The sequence below is a fragment of the Triticum urartu genome, chromosome 3A, assembly GCF_056163025.1.
Source record: "Triticum urartu cultivar PI428250 chromosome 3A, HENAU_Tu73, whole genome shotgun sequence".
NCBI lineage: Eukaryota > Viridiplantae > Streptophyta > Magnoliopsida > Poales > Poaceae > Triticum > Triticum urartu.
In genome coordinates, this window is record NC_141875.1 from 670,179,269 (window position 1) to 670,196,652 (window position 17,384).

The window sequence follows — 17,384 nt, forward strand, 5'->3', positions numbered from 1 at the left end:
CATTCCGATGAACTCGGAGTTGTTTCATGGAAGGACCTGCAAACGTGCACCCCCGTTCTGTGTGACGACAATGACAACGTTGTTTACCTCACGTCCATGCTGAAAAAACGCCGCCCCCAGAACGAAACCGCCTGGATGGTCGCCGTTGACACCAAGACAAAGTCGCTGCCACATCAGCCCATGCCATTCTCTGCAAACAGGAGTTCACCCAACTATCCAAACATCATCCCATGCGCACTCACCAGATATCTCATGTGCTAAAGATTTTTCCTTTTTTGCTGTGGACAACATTCACTAAGTTTTTTTTTTACATTTATTTGAAAGTTGAAACATTCTATCGTATAAACAGTTCTGCCATAACCATGGTATTCTTCTAAACTTTGTACTGTGCTGCAGTGACGATGCCAGCCAGCTCTACACAAAATGATGATTTCCTTCGTATTGGTGGTACATGGTTGTGTTCGAAGAGGGCATCATAATGTTTGTACGTTTTATATAAGTTTATGCATGCATGTCGACTTGGTTGTGGTTTAAAACTTTATTGTATTTATAGGGTGTTATGTGGGTATGGTTGTGTTTTAAAAATCTGTCTGCAGTGACTATGGTGTATCTCATGAATCTAGTGGTTGTTATAGCTCTTTGTGTATCGATTTGATGATCCCCTACATAACTCCAACACAACTTTTATGATCTGTTACAAAATCAAACATGAATCTTTATCCAACTTATATTTAGAAAGTGATGCCGCAACAACATTTCTCCCTTTTTTCTACCCCGGGCTTTGCACACCAAACATGATTTTCTTCTTGATAGTTGGTGGTCCCTTTCGGTGTTTCGTCGCCATCTCCCGGTACCTGATCATCGCTTCATGATGCCTCACCTCCACGGCGGACCGCTTCTTCTTCTCCTCCTCCTTCTCCACCTCGGAGATTGTTGTGACCCGGTTCCTCATCTTCCATGCTTCTCCTGCAAATTGAAGAAAGTGGCAACTTCAAGTGAACCACACACAAAAAATGATAATGATCATTGTACTTTATTATTTATCAATAAAGTTGGTTCAATTGCAAAAAATGGTGGGCTGGACTTCTCTCCAAAATTGGCAACCAAGGACCAAATCCATTGCTCAATCGGGAAGGGTGGTGCTGACAGTACAGGAAACTGACAGTGTCCTCAGTAGGACAAAATACATTGGCAGCCGGAGTTTCTCCTTGAGGGTGGTCCCTCAGGGCAGGTGCCTGGTCACCATCTCCTGGTACCTGATCATCACCTCAAGCCACCTTGCCTCCATGGTGTACCTTGATACGTCTCTGTTGTATCTACTTTTCCTAACGCTTTTGCTCTTGTTTTGGATTCTAATTTGCATGATTTGAATAAAACTAACCCGGACTGACGCTGTTTTCAGTAGAACTACCTTGGTGTTGTTTTTGTGCAGAAATAGAAGTCCTCGGATTGGAACGAAACTTTTTGGAGATTTATTTCAGAATAAATAAAAAATATTGGGACCAAGAACCATCGGAGGGGGTGCCCTGGGTGAGCGCGATACACCAGGGCGCGTCAACCCCTCCAGGCGCGCCCTGGTGGGTTGTGCCCACCTCGTGGCCCCGCAGACCCTAATTCCATCTCCATAAATACCTACTTTTGGAGAAAAAATCAGAGAGGAAGGTTCATCGCGTTTCACGATACGGAGCCAACGCCACCTCTTGTTCTTCATCGGGAGGCCAGATCTGGAGCCCGATCGGGGCTCCGGAGAGGGGAATCTTCGGTCTTCGTCATCATCAACCCTCCTTCATCACCAATTCCATGATGCTTCCTACCGGGAGTGAGTAATTCCTTCGTAGGCTTGCTGGTCGGTGAGGAGTTGGATGGGATTCATCATGCAATCGAGTTAGTTTTCTTAGGGCATGATCCCTAGTATCCACTATGTTCTGAGATTGATGTTGTTATGACTTTGTCATGCTTAATACTTGTCACTAGGGCCCGAGTGCCATGATTTCAGATCTGAACCGTTCATGTTTTCACCTTTATATATATATATGTTCTAGATCCGATCTTGCAAGTCATATTCACCTATTATGTGTTATGATTCGTAAACCCCAGGGTGACAGTAATTGGGATACTTTCCGATGATGACCGTAGTTTGAGGAGTTCATGTATTCTCAATGTGTTAATGTTTTGTTCCGATTCTCTATTGAAAGGAGGCATTAATATCCCTTAGTTTCCTTATGGACCCCGCTGCCACGGGAGGGTAGGACAAAATATGTCATACAAGTTCTTTCCATAAGCACGTATGACTATTTGCGGAATACATGCCTACATTACATTTATGAACTGGAGCTAGTTTTGTATCACCCTAGATTATGACTGCTATATGATGAATATCATCCAACGAATCTACCGATCCAATGCCCACGAATTTCTCACATATTGCTCTTGCTAAGTTACTACTGCCATTGCTACTGTTACAACTGCTGCAATACTATTACTGTTGTTACCATTACTATTGGTACTGTTACCACTACTCAGAACAACCATATTATTGTGCTACTGACCACTGTGCTGCAGATATTTAATCTCCAGGTGTGGTTGAATGACAACTTAGCTGCTAATACTTGCAAATATTCTTTGGCTACCCTTGTGTCGAATCTATAAATTTGGGTTGAATATTCTACCCTCAAAAATTGTTGCGATTCCCTATACTTGTGGGTTGTCATACCTTTTCTTCTCCTCGGGGATTGTGGTGACCCAGTTCCTCATCTTTTCAGTGAATGCTCCACTTTTTCTCATGCTTTTCCTGCAAATCGAAGAAACTGACAGCTTCAAGTAAACCACACACAAGAATTGAGAGTGGTAGTTACAGTTTATTTTTAATTAATAAAGTTGGCTTGATTGCTACTAGTGACATGTTAGGTTTGTCTCCATAATTGACGATGAAGGATGAAATCCATTGCTGGATCGAGGAGGATAGTGTCAAAGAGTACTATCAATTGAAGAGGTGCTACCTAAATAAAATATGTTCCCGTGAGTTTTCAAATGCTAGCAGACCTATACACTGAACCAACAAGTGAGATGTTGGTTCAGGCCAAGGCAATGAACATTTTAGTTCTACGGTACTACAAACCCACTTGTAATTTCACTATCTAAAGGAAATTTGGCATAATATAGGCTCCTTGTTATGTTGAATGAATAATGTTCAACAACTAGAACATGAAAGGAAAAGAAGTAAGGAAGAGAAACATAGATAACTTGAATAGGGAAGTAGAAGGAGGAGTATGGAAGAGAAAGAAAGATAGAGGCTAACTGGAAAATCGATATCAACAACAATGATGCGGTTGACAACAATGATCAACAAATAACAATGTGCAATAATTTCTACACCCCACCACGACCCAAACTTTTCAATAACAAAACTTGAACAAGAAAAGTGAACCACCAACAAGAGAAAGCACAAGGTATTTGAGTATAAACTACTATTACCTACTATACTCTAGTGTCATATATTTAGTTGCACTTAAGTTAACTTGGTAATCTCTTAGTACATTTTTTGTAGCAGAATTTTGCCATACTTTCCTACTATGTTGTGGTAAGCCATAAAATATATAATTGCAAAATTATTCTCAAGAAATGTTGCAGCGTTTGGCAGAAAAATATGAGTCGGACAATAAGGGAATGTTGATAAGAAGGTGCGACATTTTCATAGTTGTTGCAGTGATAACAAAAATTGACCATATGTAGTTGTAATAATTGTGGCCAAGTTGGGAAATATGGGTCAATGAAATAAACGCAACCTTATATTCTTGAAGGATCTACCAAATTATTTGATACATGTGCACTAAGAAACTCTACCATTTTTTAAGATATTTAATAGCACATACAACTCATTATAAGACAATGGATGATATCCCGCGGATTGCCGTGGGAAACTCATTAAAAGTAATGTACAAATTGGTGCTATAAAAATAACTAAACTAATGAAAAAGCAAATGTAAGAGTGTTCTCGATTTATATGTAAAACTACAAAACATACAAAATATGTAAAAAGTGGTGTATAGAAAGATAACAACTTTCGACTAAAGTTATTCATATAGCATTTTCTTAAAAAAATGTGAAGCATGAACTAGAATATCTCAAATTATATAGAAGTAAACACATATTGTGAAAAAAAAGTTTTAGTTTAGCACAAGAAAACTATATCTTAATAGAAAATCAGTATATGTAATATAATGCACATATTGGAATAATTTTGAAAAAATATATAGTCAATTTAACACAAGAAAATGGTACTTTAATACATAACAATTTTATGTGATGTAAGGCAAAAATTGAGGAAAAACTAGTCAAAGATAAAATTTTAAACTATGTGCGTTTAATAGTAAATGTCATATTTCATGGAAATCTGAGTTGTTATTAAGTAAAAAGGTCTAGTATAAATAGGTGAATCATACACACTTTTTATTTTAACTAGAAAATATTGTAATTTAGTATAAATAGGTGCTCCATCGCCATCTTCTCTCTTAATAAATTTTTTTGACCATGACATGAAGAGGATGGTTTTGTTGGATGTACTATGGAAATGTGGCAATCTCCAATGGTCCCCGAGCTCGTGAAACGAACGCTTTATAATATTATTAGTTATGTCCTCAACAACATAAGCTTGTTGAGCAGCTTGACAACAACTGAAGCAATACAGATTCAGCCTTAACAATATAAACTTATTTCATGATAAAAACCTGGACTGGAGCAGACGGATGAGGACGAAAAATTATATAAGTTTGGGCATAAAAAGGACAATACATACACATACATATATTATACACACACAGAGAAGAAACTCAAAAACTGACTGTTGGAGGCATTACCAATGTTTTTGTACAATTAAAGAGTTATTATTAGCTCCCTCATTAGTATTACCTTCAATAATAGTAAATGTTGCCTTATTCATGTACTATTAGATTGGATAGATATAACAAAAATATCACATAAAAATGCAGGCGGTTAAGGAGTAGCAGGGCGGACGAGAATGGGGATTGGCAGCAGAGGAGAGGAAAGAATCAGACTAGCTACGGTTATTCCCTCGATCCAATCCAAAATAGAATAGGGCAAACATTCAGTTACAAAGAAAGCATCCACCCCCATCCAAAATCCAACCACCAGACCAATTCATCAGTGGTGCCGGCTAGCAGTGGCTAGCGCATTGTCAGAGGAAAGGGCCATGATGGTCATTGGAGCACGCCAAAACTGAGCCTAATATAATGCTTTCTACGTAGTCCACACTTATGTCGGCAAGGTGACCATGAGATATCCCCAAGCAGTAATCAAGGTAAAACCTCTATGCTTAAGCATAACATCAATAGGTATTTGATTATCATTGCATTTTTTATGCTTGATTCATAAAAGAAAAATAAGCCTGCCACTGGGGGGAAATTGGTAGAGTATACCAATTGTTGGCATTGCGTATTGACACACATTACTCCAAAAGGTGTAGTCATATGATTCTCAGTATAAATGAACCAGAGTGAATTCATTTTAGAAACAAATGACCAAATAATTAAGTAACACTTCAAATTTGTTCGACGAAGAAAGTTTATCGGCTAATATATTCATGAGTTAGACCTTATTTCTACGAAAATGTTAACGCCCACACGTGTGAGCGTTTGCATCTCGCCCACATGCGTGGATCCGCGTCCGTTCGTGTGCGCACGAATCTTGGCATGTTTCTAGTGCCACGTAGGACTGGCCTGGTGTGTGGGCTTTCACCCGGTCGCCCACACGGCCGTTTCACCACACAGGAGGGGCTGGTGTGTGGGCGTTCAGCAGTTCGCCCACACGCCACTTTGCACGCACACACAAGGGCTAGTATGTGGGCATTTGCCATCTCGCCCACACGCCCGTCTCCTCTCCCACACCCAAGCTGCTAGTTGCCATGTGTTTTGCAGTGCACATGGCAATTGCCCCCAGTGTGCTTTATAAGCAGGTGGCAACTCTCTTTTTTATCCGAGTTGCCATGTGTTTTGCAGGGTACACGGCAACTTCCTAGTGTACACGTAAGCAGATGGCAACTCTCTTTTACCGAGTTGCCATATGTTTTTGCATGGTACATGGCAACTGCCCTAACGTGCACGTACATGACAACTGCCCTAACGTGCACGTAAGCAGATGGCAACTCTTTCTTTTTACATGGCAACTGTCCTAGCATGCTTGTGAGCACATGGCAACTCTCTCAACTGCCTAGTGTTAGTATGTGGCAACTCCTAAAGTTATGAAATCATGGCAACTACATTAGATCAGACCATACATGGCAACTGCAGTTGAGCAACCATGGCAACTGCAGTTGTCCAACATGGCAACCGTAGTTCAGCGACATGGCAACTGCAGTTAAACGAACATGGACAAGGGTCTGGACCATGGCAACTGCGGGCGTGCCGTGACCGTCACGCGTGGCGTGCGGGACCAGGAGGTACGAGGCCTGACATACGGGCGTGTGGGCGTTATCAATTTCGCCCACACGCACGCGTGTGAGAGGGATCGGGAGGGAAAAAAAGAGATGTGGGCATTACTTGTTTTGCCCACACGTAGGTGTGTGGGTTGTTCCTCTTATACACCACACAAAATGTGTGGGCGGACTCCCTAACGCCCACACGTGTGGCACTTATCAGCATCCTATTTCTAAACATGGTCAACGACAACTAGCATCTGAAAGTCGTTGCGGTTGCTCTTCCTTATGGTGATTATCACAAGGGTGTCCACCCTTTATTCTCTCTTTCCCATCATGAACGCCCGCCAGCTGGACTCATTGAAGGATATGCGCTCCTCTGATTTCTTCTTGTATTGAACGTTGGTGACACGCCCTGTTGGTCCATGTCTACATCATCCCGGAGCTTAAGAAGCCTATGAGGGCTGTAGAGGAAGAGACCATGCTGCGTAGAGGAGACAAGGAATCGGACCTCGATGTGTTGGGCGCACTGGACAAGATGGCGTCGTACGAAGCATGGTACGGTCACAAGCCCACGGTTGATCATCTTCGCACTTTCGGGTGCGTGGCGCATGTGAAGGCAGTGACCGGGCATACTAGCAAATTGGCGGATTGGAGTACTCCAATGGTGTTGGTTGGCTATGAAAAGGGTATGAAGGCATACCGTGCGTGCAACCCCTCTACCAATAAGGTGGTTGTGACGCGCGGCGTGGTCTCTGAAGAAGCAAGGTCATGGAATTGGAACTCCACCAAGCCGGTATACCCGTCTTCCGATGAAATTTTCAACATTGTTTACTATGATTATGAGCATGCAGACGTTGATGATCAACCGGAGACGTCGGCCGCAACAAACGGCGTGGGCGGCGCGGCAGAAAAAGGAGACACGCCAGCAACTTCCGCTGCTTCACACGCGCAAGAAGAACCAGCAGCCGAGGCGCCCGAGGGCACGTACGGCACGCCTTGCAGGAGTGCGCGCAACGCTCGACCTGGTGGCGTTGTTCCATCAGGACCAGAACATGCCACCCCTGCTCGTGGCCCTCGAGGCCTAGCACCGGCCAGCCCGGAAGAAAAAAGCCTGTCCACTGGAGGTGTTTCCAGCAGCCCACGTGTTGCACCACAAGGACATGAAGGCTACATACAAGAAGGCCATGTACGTGAAGATGATACACAAGGACATGAACAGGGACGGATTCAAGGGGGGACGAGGAGGGGCGAGACACCCCCCCCCCCCCTAACGATCGTGTCGCACCTTAATAGCGATCTGTTTGTCGCTAATATTTCTTAGTAGACAACTGTCCGTGACATGCTTCGCCCCCCCCCCCCCCCCCCGGTGCCTCGCATAGCCAAAGCCCATGTACTGCTGTCACAAGCGATTGCAGCCTAAAGGCCTAAATTCCAGGAAAATGAAATGGAAGGTAGCCCACAATGGAAACAAAGGGGCCAAGCTAGTAAGCAGTAATCCCTCAAAAAAAAGGCTAGGAACCAATCTCCTGTAAATCTAATCGCTTCTTGGCAACCTGCTAAGAAAACTGCTCCTTGATCGAGCCTGCCGCCGGTCATCTGTTAGATCTTCTATCAAATCTGTCCTTCCAGAAGGGAAAAGGACAGGAGAAGTATCGATGTGTCGATCGCGCATTCTTGCCGGCCGGCCGCACGGACGAGCAACCAAGCGAGGGTAAAAAGGTTAGTTTTTACTTTTCAGCATTAGATTAGGTGTCTCTCAAAGACTCAAACCCTAGAGGTTGTAATTGTAGAACTACATGAATTAAAAATTAGCTCACACGATTTGGTCTCAGCCACCATCAGGAAGCACAATTATTTGTGATCGTTGCTTCTCTTCCCCATCCAAACTTGAGTAAACAGTGGCGTTGCAATGGCCGCCGCTGATCTCTGTTGCCGGCTTGCCACAAGCATGTGCCATCTTCCATGGCGGGAATGGATCGTTTCATGAGGTATTAACATATTATTATTATTATTATTATTATTATTATTATTATTATTATTTTGACATCAACATATTATTAATATGGTCTGATATGGTAATCCGTAAAGCATTAGTTAGTAGCAGATGTATTTACATGTGTTTACTCGACGATAGATAAAGATCTAGTTTATCTTTTCTCTCGGTTTAGCTGTACTTTTCTGGACAAAATAAAAAAACACATTGCTCTTTTCAAGCCATTTGCTTCAAGTTAAAACGCTTTACACTAAAACTTTGAATTCAACTCGCTAATCATATGATTATATAGGTAACTGTAGAGGTACATTTACACCCACAGTTGCAAAACATGCATTATTTTCTCATACACAAATTATTATATACAATGTGATTTTATGTGAGACGATATGTATATATTATGTGTGTGGTTGTTATCTGTTTCGCCCCCCCCCCCCCCCCCTATGTTCAAATCCTGGCTCCGTCCCTGGACATGAAGGCCACATACGAGAAGGCCATGTACGTGAAGATGATACACATGCCTTGGATTGTTCATCTGATGGAGATGCAGCCAGTTCAGAGGAACATGATTCACCAGAAATTGGGAGTTTGGCAACTCCGGATGAAAATCCCTCGTCTTCGACTGAAAAGGAGACAAGGTAACGTCCGCCGACACCAGTACGTCTTCGACCAGTGGTGGATTTATATCCGAAGAAAAATTCGGTGAAAATTAAAAGAAGAGGTCGACACTGTTTGCTTAGCGTCGAGAAACCGATGAAATTTGAAGATGCAAACACGGAGGAGTGTTGGCGTCGTGCTATGGACGAGGAGTTGGGATCGATCCAAGACAACAAAACATGGGAGCTCGTGGATCCTCCACCCAACGACCATAAAATCATAGGGCTCAAGTGGGTGTACAAAGTCAAGAAAGATGCCGAAGGAAACTTGGTGAAGCATAAAGCAAGGCTCGTAGCCAAAGGATACGTGCAAGAGCAAGGTGTAGAGTTCGAGGAAGTGTTTGCTCCAGTCACAAGGATGGAATCGGTGAGGTTAGTTATAGCTCTCGCGGCTCAAGAATCTTGGAGGCTACATCACATGGATGTAAAATCCGCTTTTTTGAACCGGGAGTTGAAAGAAGAAGTATATGTGAAGCAACCACCGGGTTACATCAAAAAAGGAGAGGAGCACAAGGTATTGAAACTACACAAGGCATTGTACGGGCTATGCCAAGCTCCTCGGGCGTGGAACATCAAGCTTGATCGTACACTAGTTTCTCTTGGTTTTGAGAAACGTCCACTGGAGCATGCTATGTATAAGCGAGGTAAAGGCAAGGATCGTCTCCTAGTGGGCATCTATGTTGATGATCTCTTGATAACTGGAGCAGATGAGGAGGAGATTGCTAGATTCAAGCTACAAATGAAGGAGCTTTTCAAGATGAGTGATCTAGGGCTCTTGACTTACTATCTCGGGATCGAGGTACATCAAAAGCCGGAGGGAATCACACTATGCCAGGAGGCATATGCAAAGAAGATTCTTGAAAGCTGTAGCATGGAGGACTGCAATCCAAGTCATGTTCTAATGGAGCCTCGACTTAAACTTAGCAAGAGGATCCAAGCACCTGCGATTGATGCAACGGAGTATAGAAGTGTGGTCGGAAGCCTAAGGTATCTTGTGAATACACGACCGGACTTGGCCTATTCCGTTGGGGTAGTGAGTCGCTTCATGGAAGCACCCACGACAGAACATTGGGCAGATGTGAAACAAATACTCAGGTACATCAAAGGAACAACTAACTTCGGTTGTGTCTATTTGAGAGAGAAGCGGAAGGAGATGGTGGAGCTACTTGGCTACAGTGATAGCGACTTGGCAGGAGATATTGACGACCGTAAAAGTACCTCGGGCGTGGCATATTTCTTGGGAAGAAGCATAGTGAGTTGGCTATCACAAAAGCAGAAGGTGGTCGCATTATCATCCTGTGAAGCAGAGTATATTGCAGCTGCAACCGCGGCAGGTCAAGGTGTGTGGCTAGAAAGGCTACTCGGTGACCTCACTGACAAGGAACCGGAAGGAGTGGTGCTCTACGTTGACAACAAGTCCACGATTGCTCTATGTAAGAATCCAGTGTGCATCATGATAGAAGTAAGCACATTGATATAAGGTATCACTACATACGAGATTGCGTGGAAGAAGGCAAGATTGAAGTCAACTACATTTGCACCGATGACCAGCTTGCAGATATCCTGACCAAGTCTTTGGGCCGACAGAAATTCACGGAGATGCGGGGAAGGATCGGCCTCCAAGCTGTGAAGTGAGGACATCGTGGTTGGAGGGGGGGGTGACTTGGTGCAATCATCCGAGTAGGTTTGGGTTAGCTAGCTTTGTACTAGTATAAATACTAGTCGTCAACCCATGCTCCTGCACGGGCTAGCAAGTTTTGAAAAAAAAATTATACATGGGAAGTTTATATAAATATTGTTTTCTTTAAATCTGATAGAAACAGAATTAGATCTTTATATATCTTTGCTACTTAGTATTTTCTTAGCGTATGCCATGTTATATTTCGCTACTTCCCATTATAAATATAGTCAGAACATAGTGGACAATTTTATATTGTTGAAAATGTTGTATTAAGCATTGTGCCAGAACAATAAGTGGAGACACAGTTATATGTATTTAACGGCTCGTAACTCTAGTAAATAAATACATATGAATATGTTTGCTACTTAATATTATTATACATATAACATCGATTTTTCACTCTACCGTCTTTAGCGACACAGTTACTCCTTGCATTTACTTGCTATATGCGATTAAAATATTCCATCAAAAACATTGGTGACCTACAACCATTCTCGATGGAGTTAGTTTATGTGATCACCCTCAAGCACCTCTCTCTCCTTCCCTCTTAGTGTCACACACGCGCACACACACATATAAACTTTTAAGATCTCCTATAAATTTATCGAAGCTTGCACTTCACATTTCTAGGAGTTGAGCTAAATTATCGGTTGCTGACCTATAAGATTTTAGATGTTGGTTTCTACATTTTTGCAAATTGATCATTTTGATATCCCAATAGAGTCGTTGGGAAAAGTAATGAAAATGTTTTTTCTTTGGCTAATACTAATTTGCATTTTTAATTACTTAAATGTCCTTGCATTGTTGTGCAATTATTCCTTCAATATTTAAAATATGAAATTTAAACTGCATGTCCTCACATGTAAAATTAGAGCAGCTCTGATGCAGTTGCAAAGTTTAGCAATTTTAATTTTTTGAAATACATTTTGTGCGAATTTTATTTGGCTACTGCTAAATTACATTTTTATAAATAATTAAGTGTTTCTCGCATTATTTATCTATTATCCTTTAGATATCTTAAATATGAAACTTAAACTGCATGCCTCTACTTATGAAATTAGCGGACCCCTGATGCGCACTTGCAAAGTTAGTAAATTTTAATTTTTAAAATATATTTGTTTGAGCAATTTTGATTCTTTACTATATTTATGGATATTTTTGCACGTTCTTAGAATATAGATTTAAAAATATTTTTACACTGTTTTTTTATTTTCAGAAAACACTATATGCATCACGTACAAATTTGGGAGTATATATGTATCCGTGATTTACAGACATGGTTATTATAATACATACATATATGCTTTGTGGTAGTGTGCACGGTGAGCTTTGGAAGAGAAAAATTAGTATAGATGCCTAGATGTAGGCATGCATGTCACGCATGCATGTGTAGTAGTACGTTGCCGAAAAAATAATTTTTTATTTTCTAAATGGCCTTACTTTCCACGTCTCCTACTCTAACACGCATGGTCTATTGGGCATATCCAGTGTCCCTTGTAACGTATGGACTGCTCCCCTAAAAATACGTAGGCTTACATATCTCGTCTAATCCTAGATGTAGAATTAAGATCTAATGGTTATTTATAGATTGGTTTCTAGGATTAACATGGAGGTTCGAATGGTGCCTTCAATTAGTAAATATAAGATAAGATATAAGATAGCTGTACCCTATGTGCGTCTCCTCCTATGCATGCCAGCTTAGACTAGTTGTACGTGTCTGTGCGCGTCTTCCGTCGATCCGGCAGTTCGGAAAGTAATCGAGTTGCGTCGCTGTGTATTGCCGGAAAGCACTCGGCAATACCGTCGACGGCGGGTCTGGGCCAACATGTGCGAGGTCCAAGCCTTCGGAAATTGCCCTCCCAGTTACCGATCCTACCAAGGCATCCAGAAATAAGAGAAGGAAGCTCCTACAAACCTCCTCAGAGCTCAATGATCGTGGGCCGTCAGATTCGTTTGCTTGATGGAGTTTGGGTCGTCGGATCGAACGCGTGGAAGAGCTCAGCCGTCGGATCTGGAAGGAGCACTATAGAAATGAATAGTTACCGCCCTCTCCCGGTCTCTCTCACTCTGCAGATTCTGTCTTATCTCGCTGACGTGTGGGGTAACCCTCTAGTGGGCCCCGCATGTCATTTGCTGTGGCTGAGACGCGTCCCGTTGGCGTGCTCCACCGGTAAAAGATCTCATGCCACCGCCGAAATTCCTGTGCCCCGCCGAGGGTATTTGTGACATTTCACTTAATCCTATGCCAAGTGGCTTCTTACCAATGGTTGCTCCCTCCCCAATCAGCGAGACAGCTAGGACCGGTTCTCTCCCTCGCATCTCTCTCACGTTGAAGCCGCCACCCCCTCCCCTTCTCTCGCGTCGATGCCGCCGACCCCTCCCCTTCCCCTCGCGCCGCCGCCCTCGGAGAAGCACCGCGGCCGCTGCTGCTCCGCGTCGCCGCTCCTCACCCACCCACCGCGACCGCCTTCTCTCCCGGAACCCTAGCCAGTCGCACGCAGCCCATGGCGTCGCCCTCGGCCATCGCGTCGTCGCGGGGCTCGTCGTGCAAGGGCACGGCTTCTGCCAAGGCCGCATCGGAGGCCGACCAGGAGCTCTTGGCCTGGTAGCTCTTCCTCTTCCCATTCGCCCCTTCGTCTCTGGATTTTGCCGCTGCTCGGCCTCCTCTCGCCGCTGGCCGTCCGTGCTGCCGCTCGTGGCGCAGCAGTTCGAGGACACGCTGGTGCGCATCCTGCTCGCCGCTGCCGCCGTGTCCTTCGCGCCCACACTCTCGTCGGCGGCGGGCGCGCTCACGCTCTCGGCCTTCGTCGAGCCGCTCGTCATCTTCCTCACCCTCGTGAGTCCCTCGTTGTCAACGCCGCCGTCGGCGTCTGGCAGGAGACCAACACCGAGAAGGCGCTCGAGGCACTGCGCCAGATCCAGTCCGACCACGCCACCGTGCGACGCGACGGCGAGTGGGCGCCCGCCCTCCCCGTCCGCGAGCTCGTCCCCGACGAGCGGGGCAGCGGGCGACGGCGACGGCGACGGCCAAGGGAGAAGGGGAACGGCGCTGCGGCCGCGTGCTGGGCCTGGGGAGCAAGCGACAGATGCGAGATGCAGGCTGGGGCCAGGAGAGCAGACTAGAGACGAGGGTTGGGGAGACCGGAACACCCGGCACACCCTTTTGCTACGCCAATGCCGCTCAAGGTCAGCCACTCCCTGCATCCCACTCCCTCCCGATCTGTCTCTTTTCGTGACACATGTAGAGCAAGCCCAATCAGTCGTGGTTTAGGGGTAAGCTGCGTCTGATCCTCATCCTGCCTGTGCTCCATTCTGTGACTAGATTTATTCTACTAATATTTTTGCTGGGATTTGTGGTCGTTTCAATTGATTAGGACAAAGCTAATCTGATTCTTTTCGAGAGTAAAGCTAATCTGATTCTGATGAGCTGAGGTTTCAGGTTTTGACTGGATGTATGAACATCCACTACAGGTTCTGTAAAATAAATAACAAATTCAGTTTATCGATTAATCACAAATTCTAATATAATGGGCGGCTATTTTCTATTAATATACTTGAAATGATATTGAGGTATGCTCCCATGTTTTCATCCGTGTACTATGTAGATGTATACTGACAATTAAGCTTTGATCATGAATGCATAAACCATAGAAGATTCTGACAAACTAAGTGGTGTGTAATTCTCTGTTCCATAGAAGATTCACTGATCCCTGTATATACTTTTGACCAATTTATTTTCACGACGTCTTCCGTGTATTCCCTTTCTCGTGATTTGTGATTCTCAATTCTGCCAGCTCTGTTGAGACATGGAACCGAAGCCGTGAGGCGGACATCATCATTTTGTCAGATTAAGTGTGGAGTTACAAGGTACTCTATTGGCAACCTCATAGACCTGCATCAACTATCATTACAAATAGAGCATTTCCGTGCTCTTAAGTCAATCTATTAGGGAAAAATCAAAGGCTTTTGTCCCTGTTAATTATTTTTTGTTCTATTGTATGTGGGCATCTTATCTATCTGTAACATGTGATGTGTGCAACTATAGAAATGTTAGGCTATAATAGCAATTCTTTGCAACACATGTTCTCATACATTTATACTTACTGCTAGAATGTATTTGCTGCATTGCTTTGGGTGTTGAACCGTGCATTGATTGCATATTACATTGATTTGGATTTGGACTGTACACTGAAAATTTAGGTGTTTTTGGAGAGCTGACTGTACAATAAAATGATCTACCTTGCAGTATCATTTTTTCACAAAGGAAGAAATTTGGAGTAATTACGGCCTTGGCGCTCTTCATGTTGTGAGAGAACCTGTTCAGTAGGATGCCGACATGCATGAGGAAGCCAACGGACAGCCAGAGCTGGAAGGCGTGGAGCTTGAGCTGCAGTGACGACGACAACTTGGGTGTCAGCTGCAAAAAACTGCAGTTCAAAGTGTTCAACCAAGTGTAAGTTTGCAGTAAGTCAATAATTGCAGTTCTACAATGACACATTCAGACTTGCATCCAAAGTTAGATAGGAACATGGAAAGAATCTCCGAAACTTATTTACAGGGCAGAGAAAACTTCACACCTATTTTATCTTCAGTGGTTGAACTCTCTTGTAGCTTTGGTTCAGATCCTAAAGCTATATGAAGCACCATAGATTGAGTTTGCAAGCAAAAGGATCACACAACCTGATAGTACTGGTAGCAGTCTTTTTCTTCCAAAGTTTAGCATTGATGTCTGTCAATTTGCAGGTAAGTTACATGTGTGCGAACAAGAGGTTGACCAACAAGTTGTTGATTTCTTAATCTCGGAAACTTGATCCTTATATAAATGGCTATCAGTTAATTTTTTATTGAACTTTTGGTCTCTTTAAAATACCAGTACACGGTATTCAGGTCCAAAGGTAAGTAGCAACCTATTTGAGCAAGTTGCAAACACATCCGGGATCTGGAAGGTGAGCGGTCTGAGCCGCCCTTCTCGGCTCGGTTTATTCCGATTCTGAACCCGGTCCTGTGATGCGATCCCTGTTCCTCCTACTGTATACTGTGCCTCGGCGCGCCTCGCTAGCTGTTGTTGGATTGGCTCGAGTTTAGGATGACAAGGTCGTGATCAGGGTGGCGCTTTCTGAATGAGAGCAGAGCCAGTGCGGCCTTCGACCAATTTGGGACTTGGAACAGGATCAGTCAATTGATGTCGTTTTGTTTCTGCGGTTCCACTTTTGTTACCAGGGACGGAGATTGTTGAATGTGTGGTTGAGTGTTTCGGTTCTGCGAGCAGTCATATGCTCGTTAGATTAGCTCAGCACAGGGAAGTCCTATGGGAGGAATATATGCAACCGTTGACTTCAGGATATGTTGCTTGGTTGTTCACGACCTTCCTAGATGAGTATGAATTATATCTCGCAGACCATAATAAATCAATGATTATCCTATAACTTTGAGATGCGATTGGGTTAGATCGGATATGATCGTGATATGCTCTATATTGTTATGTTTGATGAATCGTAGTTCTAACATTGCGCCTACACCAGGTTTTCCATCCACTGCATGGCTGGCTAGGAGTGGCTGTCCGACGGGGTGCTCGGCGAGGTCGAAGCCACCGCGTACTGGACTGCCGTCGCGCCAAACTTCGAGGAGTACGGCAGTGCCGTGGCCAGGGCCAACCCTTCCGGTGCCGAGAACGTGGCCAAGTGGATCATGTGGTGCGGGGTGATGACCGTGGACAGGCTCCGCTGGCGGAACAAGGTGCTCCGAAAGAGGATTCAAACCGGCGATAATGAGGCCGAGGTCTGCCCGGAGATGCTCAGGTGTATCAAAAGGTAGTGTTTTCTTTGTCAATTTTCACATCAAATGTGTTTCTAATTTGCGGTCAGGCAAACTTATTCAGTGGGATTTGTGATGCATAAATCAATAAATGCTTCAGGTTTTGGGCACATCACAGTTCATAGTTAGATTAGATTATTAGATTAAATCGTGATGCAATGTGCCATCATGGGTATCGCATTTGCGTTCGATGGTATTTGTGTTAAAAATCTTTATGGTTAGTATTGATAATCTCCCTGATTGCACTTGTTTTACTTGTTCTGCTGTTTGGTATCCCTGGTGCTATGTTAATCTTGTCTGGTTGGTCCTGCTATGTATGGTGATTGGTGAATTATAGCAATGGCATGATGTCATAGGAGAAGAATCCGTGATTGCAGACAGCTACATTTTGATGAATTCTGCAACTGGGCTAACTTAAGTGTGTGCACCTTAGGCTGATTGTGTTGTTTCGTTTTGAGATTCCTCACCATGCTATGTTATCATGGTTTTAGGTTTCTTTGTACTTAATTACACGCCGCAGCGGCGACCAAGAAGCGCGTGGCCCAGCTGACCAAGAAGGCCAGGAACGTGGCGCCGGTGACAAGGAGCCCGGATTTAAGTATCTTTGCTGGGTGTCGATGGTGGTATGTCTCTCTATCTCTCTCTGCATGTAGTTCCAGTAGTTCTATGGTACTTTTTTCTGCTAATTTCTAATTTCTATTGGCTATATACAAGATTGTGACTTTTTTTGGGTGATGCACCTATAGTAATCAGTGACCTGTACCAACTGAAGATGAACGAGAGAACAAAATAAGAAATGGGTGGCTA

The 17,384-nt window shown here is 43.9% G+C and overlaps 1 protein-coding gene across 1 annotated transcript; it reads left to right on the plus strand.

Moving 5' to 3' along the window:
- Positions 1-12,945: 12,945 nt before the first annotated feature.
- On the plus strand, positions 12,946-17,183 carry LOC125547154 (uncharacterized). Its single transcript, XM_048711144.2, has 5 exons — positions 12,946-13,949; positions 14,558-14,630; positions 15,010-15,216; positions 16,286-16,573; positions 17,069-17,183. Exons 1-2 carry the CDS (start codon positions 12,946-12,948, stop codon positions 14,613-14,615), a joined length of 1,062 nt encoding a protein of 353 aa, XP_048567101.2. The 3' UTR covers positions 14,616-14,630; positions 15,010-15,216; positions 16,286-16,573; positions 17,069-17,183.
- The last annotated feature ends 201 nt before the right edge of the window (positions 17,184-17,384 follow it).

Excerpts from the sequence above, each read along its gene's own strand:
- LOC125547154 (XM_048711144.2), top strand. The coding sequence starts at position 12,946 with ATGCCACCGCCGAAATTCCTGTGCCCCGCCGAGGGTATTTGTGACATT. Across the intron at positions 13,950-14,557 it reads CTACGCCAATGCCGCTCAAG|CTCTGTTGAGACATGGAACC; the intron begins GTCAGCCACTCC and ends CAATTCTGCCAG.